Here is a 21765-nt window from a genome sequence, read left to right on the forward strand (position 1 = left end):
TTACCTTCAGATGTCACGTTAATTCTCCTCATTGATACACATCCCACAATCTCACATCTTAAAAGAACAAGATCTTGGCCCCAGCATTCCAATAGATCAAGTTCCCTTAATCTGTGTTTTGCTTCATCACAGGGGTCCCACTGCTCCTTCCTGTTCTCTAGTCCATTTCCCAGACCCACATCTTGGAGGATCTTCAAACAGCTTTTTTAGTTCTAAGGATCTTGAGTGGAGGCACCGTGACTGGCCGATTTGGCAATCCAGCAAACTGCCCTGAACATAGTTGGCACTTGTATTTGTTGAAAAGATACAGGAGGCTCCCTGGATTCTATCCATGGTCCCAGAAGGACCAGTTCCAAGTGGCCTCGGTTCCAGAGGCTGGAGGCAGTAGAGACTATGGGCAGGATTAACTCCATAATCAGAGAGTTGGGGGAGGAAAAATCAGCTGGGAATAGCTATCAAGGAAAGACAGACACATGGAAAAGGGATCCTATATTTCCAACTCTGGGGCCAAAGAAAGAAAGAAAGGAAGGAAGGAAAGAAAGGATAAAGAAAAAAGCAGGGGAAAGTAGGGACCCTTCCTGGGTCCAGGAAGGGAGTTCTGATTTCTTGTGGTCCTCCGTTCTCAGAAGCTACTAAGAATTAAGTTCTTTTTTTCTGGCAAATGTATTGTCTCCCCAAATACAAGCAGGAAACCGTGATACACCGTGACATTGAACTCGGTATCAATTCCAAAAGGAAAAGAAAGTCCTTCAGAAGCAAAGATCTGTTTTCCTATCAGTGTGCAGAGTATCCTCCAGGAGGGCTCCTAAAAATTACTGGGAAAAAAAAAAACAACAAAAACACAAAGTCTGTCTTATTATCCCCCACAATATTTATGTATCTCCTTTTTTTTTTTTCCTCCTTGAATAATTGCTGTTCCCTTGCTTTACCTCATGTTTGGTAGCTAGCTTGCAGTTAGTTAAACATTAAACTTGATGTGCAGGCAACCAGCCTACGGGAAATAAAGGAATCTACTTGATATTTTGTAACTTTCTTACACTTTCAGCATTTCATCAAAGCTTCATTTGAAAGCAGCGTAGCCTGGGGGATTCAAGGGGATTGTTCAATTCGCTTCATTATTCATAAGAAGGAATGTGCTATTAGCTGTTTTATGCTGTGCATTTAGGGTCTAGCACAGAATTTCATGTGATGCGTTGACATAAGTCAGCGCATGTGGCTTGTACAATTATCACGTGGTCCCTTGGCAAACATTTAGCACGTGTCTTTCATGTCTGAGAGCTATAAAATTTTCCTTTTCTGATACAGGTATAGAATGGTAGCAAACAGATCATTTTCATTTTCATTATTGTTTATTTGATGTTGTCCCTCTGGTCAGTCCGTTTCTGAATATAGTGATAACGGTCCCAAGATTGAGGCTCCGTTTTTTTTTTTTTTTTTAAGATTTTATTTATTTGACAGACAGAGATCACAAGTAGGCAGAGAGGCAGACAGAGAGAGAGAGAGAGGAAGGGAAGCAGGCTCCCCGCTGAGCAAAGAGCCCGATGTGGGGCTCGATCCCAGGACCCTGGGATCATGACCTGAGGGGAAGGCAGAGGCTTTAACCCACTGAGCCACCCAGGTGCCCCTGAGGCTCCATTTTAAAGCCAGTGATTCTCAAGCATTTTTCTGCTTCAGTGCCCCTAAGAGAGGGGTCACCCCTTCATTACACCCCTGGGAACAGTTTCTGTAACTGTGGACCAGGGAATATGCTTCAATGTCTGGAGGTGCAGTGGCTTGCAAGTGCCGCTTCTGACTCCAAAGATGATGCTGGAAAGCTTACTCCGTTCATTAGTCACTCCTCTAGGGAAAGGTAAGGGTACTTAGGAGAGAAAGGAGGAGAGCCAGAGAAGTTGTAACAGAAGCCGAGTCAGAGCCATGCATCGAGTTGGGGGAAGGTGCCACGGAGCCACAGAATTCGGGCGGCTTCTAGAAGCTGGGGACAGCAAGAGAAGAGATCCTCTCCTGACACCTCCTGAAGGAACCAGCCTTGCTGACACCTTGACTGTAGCTCAGTGAGACCCACTTAGGACTCCAGATTTGCACAACTGTCAGATAATAAATACGAGTTGTTTTAAGCCATTGAGTTTGTGGCGATCTGTTGCAGCAGCAATAGCAAAGTAATACAATCCCGTCGAGTTGTTCCTTGTACTGGCAAAAACAGTACAAGGCTTTACGATGGCCTTCAGGGCCTGGCCCTTGCTCGTCTCAGCTCCCCGGTACCCCATCCAGCACTCTGGGGTTTGGCCACCCTGGCCTTTCAGGATCTTCTGATTTAAATTTTCCTATTCTCTTCACAAACCCCTGCAGCCAGTTGCCTCTTGTGCACCCTACAGATCTAGGCTCCAAGGTTCCTGTAGATATCCATTCAAGAAGTATTTATGAAGTACTCTGCTAGGGACTGGGAATCCACAACAAAACAGGGTCTCTGCTGCCCTAGTGGGGTGGAGATGGGCCGTAAGCACCCAGATGATTCACCAAAGTCATTCCAGATAGCGAGGGCTGCTGTCAGGACCAAGCTGCACCCTGCACCCAACACTCCCGAGCAGCGTTAGATGGGCTGCGAGGTAGGCCTCTCCAAGAGCAGCCAGCCATTGGAGCTGAGACCCAAATGGTAAGCCGCCTCTGGCCCTAAGAGCCTCTTCCTTAGAAAGGCCTTCCCGGATGCCACAGGCCCTGGCAGCTCTCCCTGAATGTTTCCATCACAGTGCTTACCTGGTATTGTAAACCAAATTGTGTCCCCTCCAAATCCAAATGTTGAAGACCTGACCCGCATGTGACTAGCTGGACATAAAGCCTTTACCGAGGTGATTCAGGTGATAAGGAAGAGGTCGCGCGAGAGAGCCCTAAACCAGCAGGAGGCGCATCCTTATTAGAAAAAGACACCAGGGATGTGTGTGCACAGAGAAGAGGCCACACGAAGACACCGTGAGAAGGTGGACACCTGCAAGCCAAGGAGAGAGTTCTCACCAGAAACCAACCATACAGTCATCTTTATCTTGGATGTCCAGCCTCCAGAACTGGGAGAAAATTCTTGTTTTAGGTCGCCAGGTCTGGAGCATTTTGTTAGGCTAGCCCACGAAGACTAATATGGCTGATTTGTAAATCCACGTCCCCTTGACCACTGTGAGAGAGCCACGTAGCTAGTCTCCCTGTTCCTCGTCTTGTCCCTCCTATGACCTAGGCTCTGCCCAGTAGCCCGAGAGAATGGTCTAGAAAGCAAATCAAGATTATGGCACTCCCAATTCAGATCTGTCGAGGAACTGCCATGCCACATAGAACAAACTCCAAATTCCAGGTCATGGCCGTGCTCTTCTTTCTGACCCTTCCCACCAACCATATAGACCCTTCCTGCTCCCCAAACACCAAGCTGCAGCCTCAGGGCCTTTGCACTGGTTCTTCCCTCCTCCCGGGGCACACTCCCCATCTCTGCGTGGCTGTCACCTTCTGAGGCTTTTCCTAGTGACTCACCCACACCTTCAGTGTGGCCCTCCATTTCGGTCATGGCACCTGGCTTCCGTGTCTTTGGTCTGCACTGCTGTAAATGGTCTGTGTCCCCGTTGTTCTACACCTTGCTCCCCTGCCCATGCCCGGCTGGGGGCTCTGTCTTGTGCACTGTGGAGCCCCAGAGCACAGGGCCGGGCCTGGCCCACAGGGGCACCTGGCCGCGTCCAGTACAGTGGGTGACGTGGCACTGGGTTGGTACCTGCAGGCCCAGGAGCCGGGCCCCGGGGAGCCCGCGCACGGAGCCAGGCCGAGGCGGGCCCTGCCTCCCGGAGCTCCCCCGGGGCGCCCGTGCCCCCTCGGTCCGAAAGACCGGGGACAATATGGTGGCTCCGGGGCTCCCGAGTTTCCACTCGCAGAGTACGAAGCACCGGAGGAGGTCTGAGGTCTGGACAAGTAAACAGCCTCGCGGGGGAGGCTGCCCGAACCCCGAAAGTGGGTCAGCTCCCGGTCGGACGCCGGTCTAAGCCCCCGCGCCTCCGCTCCGGGGCCGCCGCCCGCGGGGAGCGCACGCGGCGCCAGGGAATTTGAACCGCGCGTCCAGCAGTCGGTGGTCGCGCCGCGCGGGGCCCCCCTGCCGCCCGGCCCGGCCCGGCCCGGCCCGGCCCGACGTGGCGCCGCCGCCCCCGGCAACGACACTGACGGGCGCAGCCAATGGCGGCGTCTCCCGGGCGCCCGGCGCGGCCTCCCGCCGCTAGAGGGCGCCGCGCGGGCGCAGCCGAGCCGCCGCCGCCGCCGCGGGTCGCGGAGGGAAGCTGCGAGCGAGCGAGCGAGCGCCCGGGCCCCCGCCGTCGCCGTCGCCGTCGCCGCCCGCTCCCCTGCGCGCCGCTGTCCGCCCGCCGGCCGGCGCGGCCGTCCCCGCAGGTAGGTGGGCGCCGCCCGGCCCCGCGCGCCCCCGGCCCGGCCCGCGCCCCCGCCCCTCCCCCGCCCGGCGCCCCCGCCCGGCGCGCGCCCGCCGCCGCCTCGTGCTCGCGCGCGGCCGTTAACGGACGCCGGGCGGGGGGAGGGGCGGCGGCGCCCAGGGGCCGGGGCGGCGGAGGTGGGGGCGGGTCGCTGCCCCCCAGGGAGGGGCGGTCGGAGCGCGCGCCGCCGCCCGGGCCGGCAGCTCCCGGCAGACGCAGGCGGGCGGGGTCCCCGGGGCTCCCCTCCTCACCCCTTCTTCCCGTCCCCTCCTTTCCCCTCCCCCTCCCCTGCCCTCCCGCGGCAAGGCGCCCCCCGAGGCGCGTCTGCGGGAAGCGGGGCGCCCAGGGCCGCCGCTCCCCGCCATCCACGCCTGCACGCGCTCCCGCTGGCCCGGCACCTCCTCTCTGCTTACTTAACCCCCCTTCCCCCCAATCCTCCACCAGTTTATTTTTTCCGTCGTTTGTGTCTGTTCGGTCCCCTAATCCAGTGTCTTGGGTCTGGGGGCGGGAGGGACGCGCGCCGAGTGCGTGGCTCGTTTATTTCGGGGGAACCAGCCCTCCCCCCCCCCCGTTGCTTTTGCGCCGGGCGCCCAGCTAGGACGCGCGGCGGAGGGTTTCCTGTCTTTCTTGGGGATGCGGGGACTGCCGGGTTTTGGGTTTCTTTCCCCACCGGGGAGGAATGGAGACCTGTCAGTTCTCATTAGCGCGAAGGCACGGCTGGGGACGGTCATCGCAGGGGTGTGGTCAAGCCGGGAAGCGCCGGCGGGGCCCGAGAGTTTGCGCCTGCGCCCGGGCTGGGGAATTCATCAGCGCTCGGGTATTTCTCCCGTCCACCCTCCTCCCCGCCAAGTGCTTAGAGATCAAAGAAGAAGGCACCTGTGCTAGGTACGGAGAGAGCGGGCATCTGCTTGCAGTAGACCCGAGCTGCCCGGGAAGGTGGCCGCCGGCCGGCCACACGGGCGTGCTGAGCGCTTAGTTACGTGGTTGGACCCAGCTGAGATGTGCCCCGGCTGAAAAAGACGTATCTGATTTTAAACGCTAGGTATGGAAAGGGAAAAACCAACCAAACAGTAAAAGATCTCATAATTTTAAGTTAAGATGTTAAGATGATAATACTTAGAATCTAATCGGGTCAACCAGAATAAATCGTTGACATTATTTACACCGGTATCTTTTTACTTTTGTTGAACGTGGCAACTTGGAAATTTGAAATTACATCTGTGGTTCGCCTTATACTGCTATTGGCCAGTGCTCTAAAAGAGCATCTGAGTGGGGGCAGGGCGGCTGGGAGCCTGTGCCATCTGCTTATCTTTTCCTGCTTCCCCTGATGGCATGTGGCCTCCTGTCCCCTAAGGCTCTCAAGGAGCCCCGGCCTGGACCTTCTCACTCTGAGCTGAACTGAAGTGTTGAGCTGATTGCAAATGAGGCTCTTGTCCTAATTTGCAGAATAATACAAGTTTAAAAATTTTCTTTGTTGAGAGAGTTTCTCTCTCTGCTTTGTATTGGAGTCTGGAAACAGGTTGGGTTAGAATCAGAATGAGATCGTGAGTTATGGAGGATGAGTATTTCCAGTATTCATGGGTGCCTTCTCTAAAGAGCATGTTAGTTTCCAGGCCCTCTGCCACCAGAATGAACTGGAAAGCTCAGGCCTTCTCTGAGTTACTGTGACTTTTGCTTGGGGGCTCTCGTCTGTCTCATAACAAAGTGTCCAGTGGAAGAGTCATTGTTTCAAGAAAGTGTTGGAACATCTGGGATGTTTCACTGCCTGGGTTTGTAGTCTCTGAGAGTTACAATGGAGTCCAGCTCTTCTGTAAGTGTTACAGAGTGAGCTAACTGTTGCAAGACAGGGTTGAGGAAAGTTACTTTAACTACTTTTTGTTTTGTTTGTTTATGCTCTTCTGTGGAGAGGCTTGAGTCTGAGGATACAATTTAATCCAGACTGGTAACTATAATTTTTCACTTGAAATTTAGGAATACCTTTTTTTTTTTTTTTAAGATTTTATTTTTTACTTATTTGACAGAGAGAGATCACAAGTAGGCAGAGAGGCAGGCAGAGAGAGAGGGGGAAAGCAGGCTCCCCACCAGGCAGAGAGCCCAATATGGGGCTTGATCCCAGGACCCTGACCTGAGCCGGAGGCAGAGGCTTAACCCACTGAGCCACCCAGGTGCCCCTAGGAATACCTTTTTAGGAGAAAATACAAACACTGCATATACCCTGCTCACTTTCTTTTTTGCTGTGTATGTCTTGTACGACTGTTTAGTATTGAGTTCTTGTGTTTGGTTTTTTTTTTTTTTAAGATTTTATTTATTTATTTGACAGAGAGAGAGATCACAAGTAGGCAGAGAGACAGGCAGAGAAGGGGGAGGGAGGCAGGCTCCCTGCTGAGCAGAGAGCCCAGTGCGGGACTCGACCCCAGGACCCTGAGATCATGACCTGAGCTGAAGGCAGAGGCTTAACCCACTGAGCCACCCTGGCGCCCCCAGTTCTTGTGTTTAAACACATTATGTTATGGGTGAAGCATATTTCCAGATGCAGATTTTCCCTGGACTGTTATCCTACCTCCTTGAGTGTGCTGCATCCCCGTGGAAACCCTCTGCTCTATGTTTCTTAAATGGTGTTCCTTGAGCGTGTCACTGTGTGTGTGTGAGTGTGCAGAGGTGTGTTTATTCTGTGCCCCTGGAGTGTCCTTAAAATGCCCACCTGTCTGCCGGAGCTGTATTTGTCTTTCAGAGCCCAGCCCGGGGCTGACTTAGACTACTCGCCCTCCTCCTGGCATCACTGCCGCTTACAGTTCGGAATAACCTGGTGGATAAGAATTCGGGCTTGGAGCCAGCCTGTCTGGCTCTGAAATCCAGCTCTGCCACTTCCCTAGCTGTGATCCTGGACTGCTTGCGTCACTTCACTTTGCAAAATTTCCTCATGGTACCTATCTCTTGAGACTATTATGAGGATTAAATGATTTAATTCATGCACAGCACGTAGAACAATGCTTGGCATCCAGTAAGGGCGCTAAGTGTTAGCTATTGTTCCGTCTCTACACTATGTTGCAATCACGTATCAGTTACCGGGGTGTCTTTTCTTAATGGGAGCTAGTTTCTCAGGTTGTCTAGTGAAGCTAAAATGCCACGTATATGAGTACAGTGTCCAGCTTCTAGCAGTTGTGCTTTGTACCAGACTTTAGTATGATCAGTTTCACTGTATAGGCACTGAGTAAATAAGGAACTGTAATGAAGACCGAGGGCACCTTTCCGCCTTACCTAAAACTTCGGAATGAGTGACAGATTTAAAATCAGCTGATGGAAGAAAGATGAGATGATGAGGATATTCCAGCTTGTAAAATTTTGGATAATCCAATGAGATTTATATCTAGTTGAGTTTCTTGCTTTAAAGTGCACTATCCCATTCCTGTTCCCTTTTATTTAGGGAGAAGTGTGTCTGCCGTGCTTCTCCGCTGTTGGCAGTGAAGGAAACCCATCACTGCGCTCCTTCATGGGTCGCTTGTGGTCTTTCTCTCTGTCGCCGTCTCTGGTTGATCCCCGTTGTGTTGATTTCCTCCCCACCTTGTTCCCCTAACGGGTGGGAGACAGAGTCCATCACAGCCAGCTCTGTCTGCCTGATCATTTCCTCCCTGGGACCCTCCGTTGTCACGCCTGCCCTTTCATGTTGGGTGTTAACTCTCGAGCCTCTTGTAAGAAGCATTCTCCTTTTTTTTTTTTTTTTAAGATTTTATTATTTGACAGAGAGAGATCACAAGTAGGCAGAAAGGCAGGCAGAGAGAGGGGGGAAGCAGGCTCCCTGCCGAGGAGAGAGCCTGATGTGGGGCTCGATCCCAGGACCTTGGGATCATGACCTGAGCCAAAGGCAGAGGCTTAACCCATTGAGCCACCCAGGAAGCATTCCCTTTATTCTTGGCCCCATCATTCATTCTTCCATTCAAATATATTGACCTGGATCCAGATGTTGGTAGATAATCAGGACTAAGAAAGACAAGGGACCTCTGGAAGCAAACAGCACAGTGAACATGGGATAAGGCAACCATTGAGGGGACAAGGGAAGGCCTTTAAAGGTGATATTTAAGCCCGGACTCCAGGGGAAAAGGAACCAGCTCTGTGAGGTTCTGGGAAGTGTGTTTTGGGTGGAGGGATGAGCAAGCACAATGCCCCAGAGACAGGGAGCCCTTGACTCATCTGCGAACCCACAGAAGGCCAGTGTGATGGGAGCTGAGTGTGTGAGTGCACGAAGGTGGGTGAAAAGAGGTTGGGAGGATCCTCCCGGCTATGATAGGTCCTGTCAAGGACTCTGGATTTTTTATTCTGAGTGCCCAGGGAAGCCACTGAAGGAGTTAAAGTAGGGCTGTAACAACTGATTTGTGTGTTTAAAAGAACATTCCTTTTAGTTTAGTGTGGGAAGTGGAGGGGGGAGGGGACAGTGGAGAAGACTGGGAGCTCAGAGCCGAGGCAAGGAAAGGAGGATATTGCGACATCCACGTGAGTGAGTGGTACGACCTGTGGATCTGTGATCCGGCGTGGGGTGGCGGAGGAAGCCTGCGCCGTGGCCAGATTTGGGGGGCCCTGCACATACTCTGCAGTGTCACTTGTGGGCTTTGTCAAGGGGCTGATGGAAGTGGGATGGGTGAGAAAGAGGAGAGTGGTGCCAGGGGTCTGATTTGAGCAAGGGGCGAGAAGGTGGGTTTCGTTACTGAAAAGTTAAGATTGAGCAAAGGGTTTGGATTGGCGGGAGGGCCTAGAATTGGGACCGTTCAAGTCAGAAGTGCTGAGTGAAAATCATAGACGGCTCAGAAATTCATATATGTCACGGCCTTACGCATGTTAGCATAGACGTAGATGGTGGTCTTAGAAACGCTGCTTGGAGACCAGGTAGCTCTTTGGAAGGGAATTAGACATATCCCTGCATCACTTCTTACAGTCCACTGGTAGGTCGCTTTAAAAAAAATTTTTTTTTTTTTGATGAAACAAGAGTATTCAGAGGAAACATGCAGAGTTATCATTTCAAACTGGTGAAGGTGTACGCGAGTGTGTCTGAATCCAGGTGCCATGAAAGAAAATATTGATACATCCAGCCACTTAGAGATAAAAGCTTCTGTCAGAAAGCATAGGAAACCAGGAGGGAATGACATCGAATTGGGAAGAACAATAACACCACCACAAAAGTCTGCTTTCCTCACTCTGTAAAGAGCTTTCCTGAATGAGAAAAGCTCCACCTGCAAGGAAAATGGGCAAAAGATCCAAGCAGACAGTTCATGGAGAAGGACGTACAAGTGACATGACTCTTAGAGCAGCCTCCCTAGTGACAGAAGGGCTGAGACAAAAAGCTCATCACATTGTCACCCCACTGTCACACGTTTCTTACCTCCCCGGTTGGCAGGAGTGAAACACTAGGTGAGTGGCCCATGAAATGGTGAAATCGGGGCCCCCGTGAGATGTGGGGTAGGTCGTGGTCTACCTTGGCAGTGGCTGGTGAAATAAACAAATGCATGCTGCCCATGGCATTTCTTTGAAGATACGCATGAGTGCATATTTTCATACACACACACACACACACACACACGTACGTACATGAAAAGACCCGGGTGCCTGGTGAACTGTAGAGACTGGAAATGACCCAAATGCACATCATCAGAAGCGATGGTACGACCGGATCCCGGAACACAGCGGTTAAAGCAGCTTCTCGTGTCCCCTGATAGGGAGTGACCTTTGAGGTTAGGTGCGGAGAGACAGAAGCAAGTGCAGAACACATCGGGAGCCCCAGTTGGTATAGAAAATGACGGACGTACAGGGTGGGTTGAACTCTGTAGTTTGAAATAATTACAAGCTCACAGGAAATTGCGAAAGTGGTGTCTAGAGGCCCACGAACCCTTCATCCATTTCCCCCAGCGGTGCCATCTCATGTCACTGTAGTGGAGGATCAAAGCCAGGAAACTGAGATTAGTGAATACTGTTAACCAGAGTACGGGCTCTTGCTCTGACCAGGTTGTCCGTGTACTTGGGTGTGCGTCTGTCTGTCTTTCTGTGCAATTTTATCCCCTGCGTGGATTCACGGATCCAGGAGCACCGCTGCAGTCAAGATGCTCTCTTGTTTCACAGAACTTCTTTGTCAGGACGCGGAAGAGACCGTAACAGTGGGTGGTTGCCCTGAGGAAGGGCGCATGGGTGGCCTAGTGACAGGCGAGGAGACATTCCTTTTCACCGTCCTAGTATTAAATCTTACTTCTTAAACAGTCCGCGATGTCTAGGAGACACCTAGGAGAACTGCCAGAGGGGCGGGGGAGGGTGGGGGGTGGAGGAGGGTCTTGAGCCCAGGGTGGTGCTGGAGGTGGGGGTGGGGGTTCGGCTGGGGAAGAGGAGGGACTCCAGCAAAGCCCCAGGGCTCTCCTGTTTGGAGGCCCCGCTGGAGATGAATTCCCAGTCTCAAGGAGGGAGTGGATGCCTGTCCTGCTCTGCTGAGTTTGAATAAGAAAAGTAGCTGTTGGATTAACTTTATCAGATCCTTCCTCACTTTAAAATCGAGGCCAGATTTTAACTAGATCCAAAAATAAGATGATGTATAAAACATTTATCTTTTTTTTGTTAAATGTTTTTTTCAGATTTATTTGTTTATTTATTTGTTAGAGAGAGTGCGTGCACAGGCAGGGGAAGCAGTAGGCTAGGGGAGACGTGGGACTCAATCCCAGGACCCTGAGATCATGATCTGAGCCAAAGGCAGCCGTTTAACCCACTGAGCCACCCAGGCGCCCTGTCTTTTCTTTCTTTCAAAAACGGGAAGGGAGGGGGTGTATTTCTCAGGTGAAACTCAGCTGGAATGGAAGAAAATCAGGACAGAGATTGCCAGGGGTAGGGGCGTGGCAGGGATTGGCTGGGGAAGGGGCCTGAGGGAACTTCCTAGAGTGACGGTAAGGGTGTATATCAAGGTGGGGGGGGGGAGCTGGGGCTGGATGACAGGAATGTATCCTTTGTTCAGAACTTGCTTTGAAATTTGTGTTTTACAAGGAAAAAAAGTTTCTGCATTTTACCTTGAAAACACGGTAAACAAACATTGAAATCTAGGGTGATGATGTGCATGCTGACATGCGTACTGATGAATTATAATTGACGTCTGCCGCTTTGCAGTTTATCAAAATAGTAAGGTGGATGGATGGATGGATGGACAGAGGGATGGGCGGATGGACAAAGACGGGCAGATGGGATCAACGGCAAAATATTCACTATAGAACATAGGTGTGTGGTGTTCATTGAGAAGGATTTGTAACCCAGTTCTGTGTACGGTTCGTCTTAGTGCAGTTTTGGGAGGAGAGAACTAGAAGAACATGAGACCCCCTATCCTACTGCCTTTGACTGTCACCTGATACAATGTTCCCAAATCTTTAACCATGTAAAGGAGGCATGTGTTTCACGCTATTAAAAGAGCCTGCCATAGCCTGCCGTCTTATTTTCTCTTAATCGCCTGCTTGAGTTGTCAGCTCTTTGCCACCTGCCCTTTGTCCTTAAGAGGTCGAGGTTCAAGGTTTTCTGGCACTTTTCTGGGGAAATAGCTCTAAGACTATTAACTCAGCGGATTATCCTGATCCCAGAGTCCCTTCTAGGCCAACAGGGACCTCAGACTAATTCCCCACCTTCCCTGTGGGTTGGGAGGAAGGGGTCCTGTTCATTGAAGAGTTCTTGCTTTGGGTAGACGTTTCTTTTGTTACTGACTTTCAGGCCTGACTGCTGTGACCCTCCACCTCACCCTGCCAAGTGCTATTCTGGGTGCCTTTGAGCGGTAAGCTCTTGCACTATAGTGGTCCCACTTTATTATTTTATTTTTATTTTTTGAAGATTTTATTTATTTATTTGGTAGAGAAAGAGAGCACAATGGCAGAGGGAGAGGGAAAAGCAGACTCCCCGCTGCGCATGGAGCTCCTTGGGGGGCTCCATTCTAGGACCCTGAGGTCGTCACCTGAGCAGAAGGCAGACACTTAACTGAATGAGCCACCAAGTCTTCCCCAAATTGGCCGCACTTTAAATAAAAGAGAAAAAAGGCTTGGTGATCCCTTATGTCATCTTTTCAAGGAAGGGGTCAGAGGCTACAGAGACTTTTAAAAAATACCGAATATTTTTTCTCTGCCGTAATTCACTTATAGGGTTCAGGAAGAAAGTTTTAAAGGTACACAATGACAGGGGCCTGTCCCCCAGGTTTCTTCCAGTGCCATGATTCCATCTGGAGCCGTTTCACGGATGTACAAGGAAATGTGACTATATAGTCTCCCCCCACCCTTTTTAAAAATATCACAACTGGGTTGTATTGTGGACACTTGGATCTTATCTGTCTTTTTTTTCCAGCACCTTTTTTTTCCTGGCACAATCCACTTACATCTTGATAGGGATAGAGTACATTTTTTATCGTTTTCTTTTACAAATAGTGCCTCCTTAAATAACTTTGTACATGCAAGTAGGATTTTAAACTTTTTTTGTTCAGGAAATGGTCAGATATGAAGAGGTGGAAGCAGAGAAGCCCCCCCCACCGTATACCTCCCATCGCCAGTTGGGACAGAGGTCCATATTTTTGGCAGTCTTGTTTCATTTCCACCCACTCATTCCCCCTTTAAGCTCGATCACCTGAAAAACAAACTCCAGAAGTAATACCATTTGCTTTCCATGTCATGGGCTTTGGAAACGTTTTATTTTGGAAATATTTCAAATACTGACGAAGTAGAAAGATTCCCTGTGTTTGTCACCCATTGGCCACGTTCTGCTATTTCGTTCCGACCCCACTCCTTTCTTGTTTTTTTTTTTTTTTTTCTGGTTGCTGGAATATTTGGTCTGATTTGATTTGTTGTTTTTTTTTTTTTAAAGATTTTATTTATTTATTTGACAGACAGAGATCACGAGTAGGCAGAGAGGCAGGCAGAGAGAGAGGAGGAAGCATGTTCCCAGCTGAGCAGAGAGCCCGATGCGGGACTCGATCCTAGGACCCCGGGATCATGACCTGAGCTGAAGGCAGAGGCTTAACCCACTGAGCCACCCAGGGGCCCCTGATTTGATTTTTTTTTTTAAGGTAGGCTCCACGCCCAGCATGGGGCTTTAACTTGATCAGGACCTGGGCTGAGGGGCACCTGGGTGGCTCAGTCATTAAGCGTCTGCCTTCAACTCAGGTCATGATCCCAGGGTCCTGGGATCGAGCCCCACATCGGGCTTCCTGCTTGGCGGGAAAACTGCTTCTTCCTCTCCCACTCACCCTGCTTGTGTTCCCTCTCTCACTGTGTCTCTCGCTGTCAAATAAATAAATAAATAAAATCTTTAAAAAAAAAAAAAAGGACCTGAGCTGAGATCGAGAGTCAGATGCTCAACTGATTAGGCTGTCCAGGTGCCCTGCTGGAATTTTTTTTTTTAAAGGAAGTTAGGTTTTATTTATTTGACAGAGAGGAAACACAAGCAGGCAGAGTGGCAGGCAGAGGGAGGGGGGCAGCACGCTCAGTGGGGAGCCTGCTGAGCAGGGAGCCTGATATGGGACTCTATCCCAGAACCCTGGGATTATGACCTGGGCAGAAGGCAGATGCTTAACTGACTGAGCCACCCAGGCACCCCCTTGCTGAAATATTTTAAAGCCAACCCCAGATAGATCATTTCACATATAAAGACTTCAGTAAAGTAACAACTTGGGCAGAAGATCAAAATATTTAGAACTGACAGTATTTAAAAGATGAAAAAAGTGATCACCAGTTACCTACCTTTGGGACATTCCAGAGCTCATCCCTACCCCTACACTTTGAAACAGGTAGATTTAAAAATAAAACTACGAATGTCAAGCAATAGTGAAACTAAAACATTTCTGCTACAAAGCCTGGGTGCAAGTTCCCCATCCGCCACATGGGTTCTCGGGCGCAGTTTGTGTGAGCAGATGTCCTCTGAGGCTTAGGTCCCAGCAGTCATGCAGGATAACTGTGCACCCTCCTCACCCCTGCCAGGGGACATTTAACAAACCCTGGAGGTACTTCTGGTTGTCATGCTGGGGGAGGGGCGCTACCGGCATCAGTAGGTGCTGGCTAGGGGCGCTGCTAACATCCTACTGTGCACAGGGAGGTCCCCAAAATAAAGGACTGTCTGGCCCGAACCGCTGAGCTGGAGACACCCTGGTTTAGGATGCTGGGAGATGGTGTTTTATCACTGATCTCTTCCCTGTGGTTCTCCCTTAACTTGCCGGGAATTGCTTAATGAACAGTGGTGGTCGGGGGCAGACACAAATAGCTTTGACTGGTGTTGACATTTGCCAGTAAACCCTTACTTTCTAGAAAATTCCAAATGAATGACTTCATTCAGATTTTTTATTCTATCAGTTGTATCCACAAGGATTATTTCAAAGTTTGTACAACAGAATATGTATAGGGTTTCCGCTCTGCTTACCAGGAAGTCAGACTCCCTCCCAGGCAAGCGGATGTGAAACCTTTCCACTTCTGGAGAGCTTCCAGAAGCCAAACAAGGCCAGGACTGTTGTAGCGGCAGCTTCTGCGTGCGTGCATATAGCAAGGGAAGGAACAAAACTTGGAGCTGAAGGTGGGGGGGGGGATTGGGGGGTGGGGGGGTGGGGGAACATGACTTTTTCATGGTGATTGTCCAGGAGGAGCATGCCCAATTAGCGTGGCTGTTGAACCTTGAAAGAGAGTGAGGACCCGATGCTTCCGTGTGCTGGGTGGCCCAGACCATCCGGATAAGCCAGGGTTCTTGGCATCGGGGACTCCAGAGTCAAGGCAGCAGAGAGGGACGTGGCCACGAGTAATTGCGTGGCAGGCCCGCAGCTTATGGGTGTTATCATTGGGGTCCAGGAGCCCTATGCCTGATGTAACCCTGTGGCTTGTTTCTTTCCAGATCGATCATTTAGAACGTGGATGTGTGGGGTAACATGTCCAGTGTGTCCGAGGAGAGAAGGAAGAGGCAGCAGAACATTAAGGCGGGACTGCGGTTCATACAGTAAGGGCTTGACTCGCATCTGCGTTCGCGGCACGTGGTGCAGCTGACCCTCGAACAACGCGGGGGGAGGGGGTGCAGACCGCCCCCCCCCTGCCAATTTAAAGTCCACGTATAACCTTTGACTCCCAAAAATGTAACTACCAGTAGCCTACTGTTGACTAGAAGCCTGACCAATAACATAAACAGTCAATGAACGCATTTTGTACGTTATATGTCTTATCTCTGTTTTAAGGTAAAGCAAGCTGGAGAAACAAAGTGGTAAGAAAGTCATAAGGAAAAGAAAATACATTTACAGTAACATATTCTATTTGTCGAAAAAGAGAAAGTTATAAGTGGACCCACGCAGTTGAAGCCCGTGTTGTTCAAGAGGTCAACTGTACTTTTTATATTGGATTAAGAAATCTTTTTTTTTTTTAAGATTTTATTTATTTATTTGACAGACAGAGATCACAAGTAGGCAGAGAGGCAGGTGGGGGTGGGGGGGAGGGGGAAGCAGGCTCCCCGTTGAGCAGGGAGCCCGATTCGAGGCTCAATCCCAGGACGCTGGGATCATGACCTGAGCCGAAGGCAGAGGCTTTAACCCACTGAGCCACCCAGGCGCCCCAGATTAAGAAATCTCAAGTCTAGTTTATAAGTGTCCTTAATTCAGGTCTGAAATGAGGTATTTTTATGCAGCAATAGTTTTTGCTCTTATACTTTTGGTTTCTTGTTCTGAAGTGTATCTTACTGTCCCTGATTTTTAGAGCTAAAATCCTTCAGTGTCTCTGAAAATATTAGACCGAGAGGAATTGGAACCTAATCCCATCAGAACACTTCCAAAGACTAGAAAGTGACTGAGAATGAACTTGTACGCAGGGCTTTTGTAATCAAACATTTCTGTTAAAAAGCTTGGGCTTTAACTAGCCTTCTCGAGGGTGGCGGAGTGTGGCCGGGATGGTACAGTCCGGGGCCTGGGCGGACCTGGAGACCACCTTCTCTGTATACAGCGACTCAGTCACAGCTGTTAGTGGTTCGATGCTATTTCACAGCTTTTTTGGCATTTGAGGAATTAAGCCTTCTTTTAGTGGGGGTAGGTTGGAGAAGGACAGCGTGACACTTACTAAAGAGAGCATAAAGGGAGAGTCACAGATTCTTCTTTCCCTCGTACCTACCTTATATGTGAGTCGTGGTGTTAAAAGAGAGGTAGGTCTTTCAGATGTGCTTTGGACCTGTGGCAAGCTAATAGAACCTGTTTTACAATGACTTCTGGATCAAGAAATCCTGATGAGAGCCCAATAATTACAGTTACTTGGTTTCTTCTTCCTAGGTCACCACTGTCGTACCCAGGAACACAGGAACAGTATGCGGTAATGATGGGGAACGTCTGCCTAAAAGCTCTGCAAGTAGCCTGAGAACTATCACGTTTAGTGGGGGTTGGCTGACGACGACTTTGTGGGCCGAATGTGGCCCGTTGTCTGTTGCTATGAATAAAGTTTTATTGGAGCCCAGCCACACCTATTTGTTAATATATTATCTGTGGCTGCTTGCATGACGTATGGTAGCCGAGACAGAGACCATCTGGCCCACAAAGCCTGAAACATTTACTCTCTGGGCACTTAGAGAGTTTGCCAGTCTTATACACATACGGGACAAGGGTATTTGTTGGTACAGGTGGACGATTGTCCTGTATTGTCTTTCCTCCATGAGGGTAGTTTGCACTAATTTTTCTTCTGAGACCTTTGAAAATTACCATTAGCCTACCTCTTAGCTCATTGAAAATAAGGGGGACAGATTATGTCGCAAAGGAAAGTACACACACGCTCTTAATTTAGGAGAAGAGAGGATCTAACAGGAGGAAAGAGTGCCTGGACCCTAAGAGGGGAGAGTTAGAGATGAAGCTAGTTAGAAACACAGTGAAAGCCTGGTTCCCTGGGTCTTGGACTAAAGGTCCTGGTATGGACTGTTCACCTGTGGCTTCTTGTCTCTGGGGGTTTTGATCCTTCTAAATGTTCCTTCTTTCTGCCTCCCTCTCTCCCCCTCATCTCTGTTTCCTTCTCTGCTTCTTTCCTTCTCCCTTCCCTCCCTCTCTCCGAACAGACGTGGGATCAGTATTATGGCTCGGAAACACCCAGAACAATCCGTTCATCTTACAGTTCATTTTCTAGTCCTGACATTTGGGACTGGGTTCCCGAGAGGTGAAGTGGCAGGTCACAAGTCACCTCCCTTGTCAAAGGTTGATCTGTCCAGTGTTCTTTACTATCTTTGTCAGCTTAGACAGGAATTTTGCAAAATGAGACTGGAGACTTGAATATTTGTCTGTTCTTGTACTTTTTATCTGGTTTTGACTTTTAAAAACATTAAAGCACTGATAGAAATCACGAAGGAACTTTTATACGTTCTGGAAGAATGTATATACTACACTTCCTTGGTGAGGAAAAGGTTTACCATCCCCACAGTGGTCCATAAAAATGTGGGACATTATTTGCAACTGATGAATCACAAAATTCTACCTCTGAAACAAACCAAAAAAGATACAGAAACAACAACAACAAAAGAATATGGGTAATCGTTGGTAATCAGACATGCAAATTAGAAAGGGGACAGTTTTCCTAGAAATCGGAGGGGGGTTTTATGTGTGCACATACACAGATGCACACATCCTACCCCGTTTTGGGAGGGGGGGTGCCATGAAGGAAACCACTAGATGTGTTCAGTGTTACTGCCCCTTTGGAAGGCAGTTCAGAGAGACTAGTCAGAAGCTTACGATGCTCATTCTTTGGGACCTAGAGTTTCCCCTTGTAGGACTTTCTCATAGGCACAGAGTTGGGGATGTGAACAAATATGTTGCTGCATTTCTCTCCATGAGAAATGGAATTTCCTCTTTAAAAAGCGAGCAAGATGAAGCCCTCGCTGAGATGGCGGCAGGTTCTGGGCTCCCAGTCTCTTAGAGTTGTGTTTCTTGTTACGTCTCATTGACGGCTCAGGAAGTTTTTGGTACAAAAATGAAAATTTCCTATAACCTGGACTTGTTCCGTAAAGGGCTTCAAGTGGTACCTTTCTTTTTTTAAGGTATATTTACGTGCTCTTGTGAGAAATCTTTTTAATGAAGGCAATGATGTTTATCGGGAACGTGATTGGAACAACTCAATAAGCCAGTACACAGAAGCTTTGAATATTGCTGGTTATGCAAAGTCTGAAGAAATTGTCATCCCTAAAGAAATAATTGAAAAGCTGCATATAAATCGCATTGCTTGCTATTCTAACATGGTGAGTTGTGATTTCATTTAAAACAGCGTTTCTAGAGAGAAAAAAACGTTTTCAATGACATAGTACATTAAAAGTCAATTTTCTAATTTCTGTTTTGAAGAAAGACATACTGACACTTTTAGAGTGGCTCGAGGCTTTGAAAAATCAGCTTTGGCTAAATGTTTAGGGATTTTAGAAATACTCTGTTTCTTGGACTGGTCCTTGGAGTTGCCATGTGAGTCTGGCTTCTGGGCTGTGTCTGTTTGTAACAGAAATTGATGCCGGAAGACACAGGTGTTCACAGATTCGTTTTCCGTAGTGGATTCTCATCGGCCAGCTGTTTGGGAGTTACATTTCCAGATGACATTTTTTTTTTTTAAGATTTTATTTATTTATTTGACAGAGACCACAGAGAGGCAGGCAGAGAGAGAGGGAAGCAGGCTCCCTTGCTGAACAGAGAGCCCGATGTGGGGCTCGATCCCAGGACCGTGGGATCATGACCTGAGCTGAAGGCAGAGGTTTTAACCCACTGAGCCACCCAGGTGCCCCAACATGTTTTTTTTTTAAAGATTAATTTTTTTGAGAGAGGGAGAGAGGGGGCATGTGCGTGCCCACGGGGATGGGGGGTGGGCAGATGGAGAACCTCCAGCAGACTCCCTGCTGAACTTGGAGCCTGATGTGGGGCTCGATCTCATGACTCTGAGATCAGGACCTGAGCCCAAACCAAGAGCCACACACCTAACCAGGGTAGCCACCCAGGTGCCCCCTCCAGCTGACTTTTTTTTTTTTTTTAAGATTTTTATTTATTTATTTGACAGAGAGAGATCACAAGTAGGCAGAGAGGCAGGCGGGGTTCGAGGGGGGAAGCAGGCTCCCCGCTGAGCAGAGAGCCCGATGCGGGGCTCGATCCCAGGACCCTGAGGTCATGACCTGAGCCGAAGGCAGAGGCTTTTACCCACTGAGCCACCCAGGTGCCCCCTCCAGCTGACATTTTCACGAGCTCTGCCATACGGTAACTAGTGGAGAGAGTAGGACAGGAGAGTGACACCTGGGGCATCAATTGTGTCTGAGAAGTTTTATTTCCTGAAGATCTGGGGCCTTTCTGGCCAGATGTTAATGTTTATCTGATCCGGAGGATGGGTACATGAGGAGTGGTCTTCTTTGTACTTTTGCATATTTGAAATTTCATAATGAAGATAATTTTCAGAAAGAAAAATGATACTGCAGACTCAAGTGTTTAAAAGGGTTGGGGGTAATAGTCTGGGTCTCCATTGGTTTGCATTTGCAGGAAGCCACCAGTGTAAGAAATGAGCTGTGGCTAACTTTTCTCTGGTCTCACACCCCAGGGTTTCCACGATAAAGTTTTAGAGGAGTGCGACGCCGTCCTCAGTTTAAATGCCAGTAACTGCAAAGCTCTCTATCGGAAATCAAAGGCTCTCAGCGACTTGGGAAGATACAGAGAGGCTTATGACTCTGTAGCGAAGTGCTCCTTGGCGGTGCCTCAGGTACGGATCTCGTGCTTCGGTTCATTGTTTTATATCGTAACCGTCTCCCTGCTTCCGTGTGGACAAGTGGCATTGAGAGAGTTAACATTTCCAGCCAGCTGTCCGCATGCTCAGTTGGAGCACTCAGAAAGCACTCAGAAAGCAAGTGTCTGGACAAAATAGGTTAATTGCTTTTCTGCCTATTCGTCTTCACAGTCAGTACATAGAAGCCTCCATTAATATTTTCGTTGTTCTCCCCTCCCCACCCCCAGGATGAACATGTAATAAAACTAACTCAAGAACTAGCTCAGAAATTGGGATTTAAGATAAGAAAAGCGTATGTCAGGGCCGAGGTAAGCCAGAGTTCTCTCCAGGAGGGATTTTCATTTTGTTTTGTAACTTAAGAGTCAGTTCTATTTTTAACTTGATTTTCATGTTTTGTTTGTTTGTTTTTTTAATTCGTGTCTTTATTTCCTTTCAGCTTTCATTAAAATCAGTTCCTGGGGATGGGGCTGCCAAGGTAAAGTGATTCCTTCTGTAAGACTCATAGCTTTTTGTTAAAAAAAAAAAAAAAAATTAAGAAAACAGATAGAAGCATTGGCAGTTCTGCTTTTAATATTTTTGGTTTGCGTCTATTTTTGAGGGCTTTTTGTTCCTCAGACACATAATTGGCCAGAGCTTCCTGTCCTATAAGAAGAAACAAACAGCTCAAGTAGTATCTTTTAACCAGCATTTCCTGAAGGCCAGTGGAGCGTTTTCCAGGATGTTCATAGATGTTAGGTTTTCTTAGAAAAAGTGGCTCAGGGCCACTTACTAATTTGGGGAGTCATTGGGCTTAACACAATGAACAAGTTGTTTCTTTAAAGATAAGTCTTCTTGGAGCAGTTAGGATGCCATCGTAAAGTTGGGGAGTGAGCGGTGGCTGGGCGAGTCCCACGGGAACGGTCATGGTCCTGAGGATCCGTTGAGAAATAGTGTCCACAAGCAGCAGTCAGTGGTGCCCCTAGACCAGCCCTGCTTAGCCCCGTGGCCCCGAACCTCCCATTTGTTCCTTGGATCTTAACTGGAAGGAAGTCCGCTTTCTGTGCGAACTTGTGCTGCTTTCTTAGAGGGACGTGGACAAGACGGCTTGTAGCCTAGAATCCTGCCGATACTATGATCCGCTCTTTGGTTTAATTTCTAGGCTTTGAACTGTTCTGTGGAAGATATCGAGCCAGGTACGTTTTCACCTGTCCCCTTTATCTAGAAAGTGCCAGCTTTAGACACTGCGTACCTCGTAGTGTCGTCAGATGAGATTACCGTGTGGTGGTTGGTATTAAAGCAAGAATAATTTCGAAAACGACCTTTTGCTGCTGGCTGTGCGGGCAAGGGATGGATTTTACTGGAAGTCGGTAGGCGGCCCCTGAGCACCTCCCGTGGCCCCCCCAGCATCTCACAGCCCTGGCCAGAAGGGGCCCAGGCACCGTGAGAAACATGCATACGTTTTCACAACGGGATATGTCTATCCCTGGGTCAAGCAAATGACTTTTAGAATTCTTTTCACCCTTTGATTTGAATGGCTTTTCCTCTCGTCTCTCCATTTCTTTTTATAATCGCTTTCCTAGTGTCACCTAGCCCTGCACTTTCTCTGTCACTGCGTCTTGACGCTCGTC

At 49.0% G+C, this 21765-nt stretch overlaps 1 protein-coding gene across 1 annotated transcript in view; it reads left to right on the top strand.

The window, feature by feature from the left end:
- The first annotated feature begins 4254 nt into the window (after positions 1–4254).
- Positions 4255–21765, top strand: part of ZC3H7A (zinc finger CCCH-type containing 7A) — a 36204-nt gene continuing 18693 nt past the window's right edge. Inside the window, exons 1-8 of the mRNA XM_080829903.1 lie at positions 4255–4404; positions 15303–15404; positions 16711–16750; positions 18453–18650; positions 19976–20134; positions 20386–20466; positions 20595–20633; positions 21297–21330. Coding sequence (XP_080686029.1) covers positions 15337–15404; positions 16711–16750; positions 18453–18650; positions 19976–20134; positions 20386–20466; positions 20595–20633; positions 21297–21330 — 619 coding nt within the window. The 5' untranslated portion in view covers positions 4255–4404; positions 15303–15336. The remainder of the gene's footprint in view (positions 4405–15302; positions 15405–16710; positions 16751–18452; positions 18651–19975; positions 20135–20385; positions 20467–20594; positions 20634–21296; positions 21331–21765) is intronic.

Source organism: Martes martes (genome assembly GCF_963455335.1).
Source record: "Martes martes genome assembly, chromosome: 18".
In the NCBI taxonomy this organism is placed as follows: domain Eukaryota; kingdom Metazoa; phylum Chordata; class Mammalia; order Carnivora; family Mustelidae; genus Martes; species Martes martes.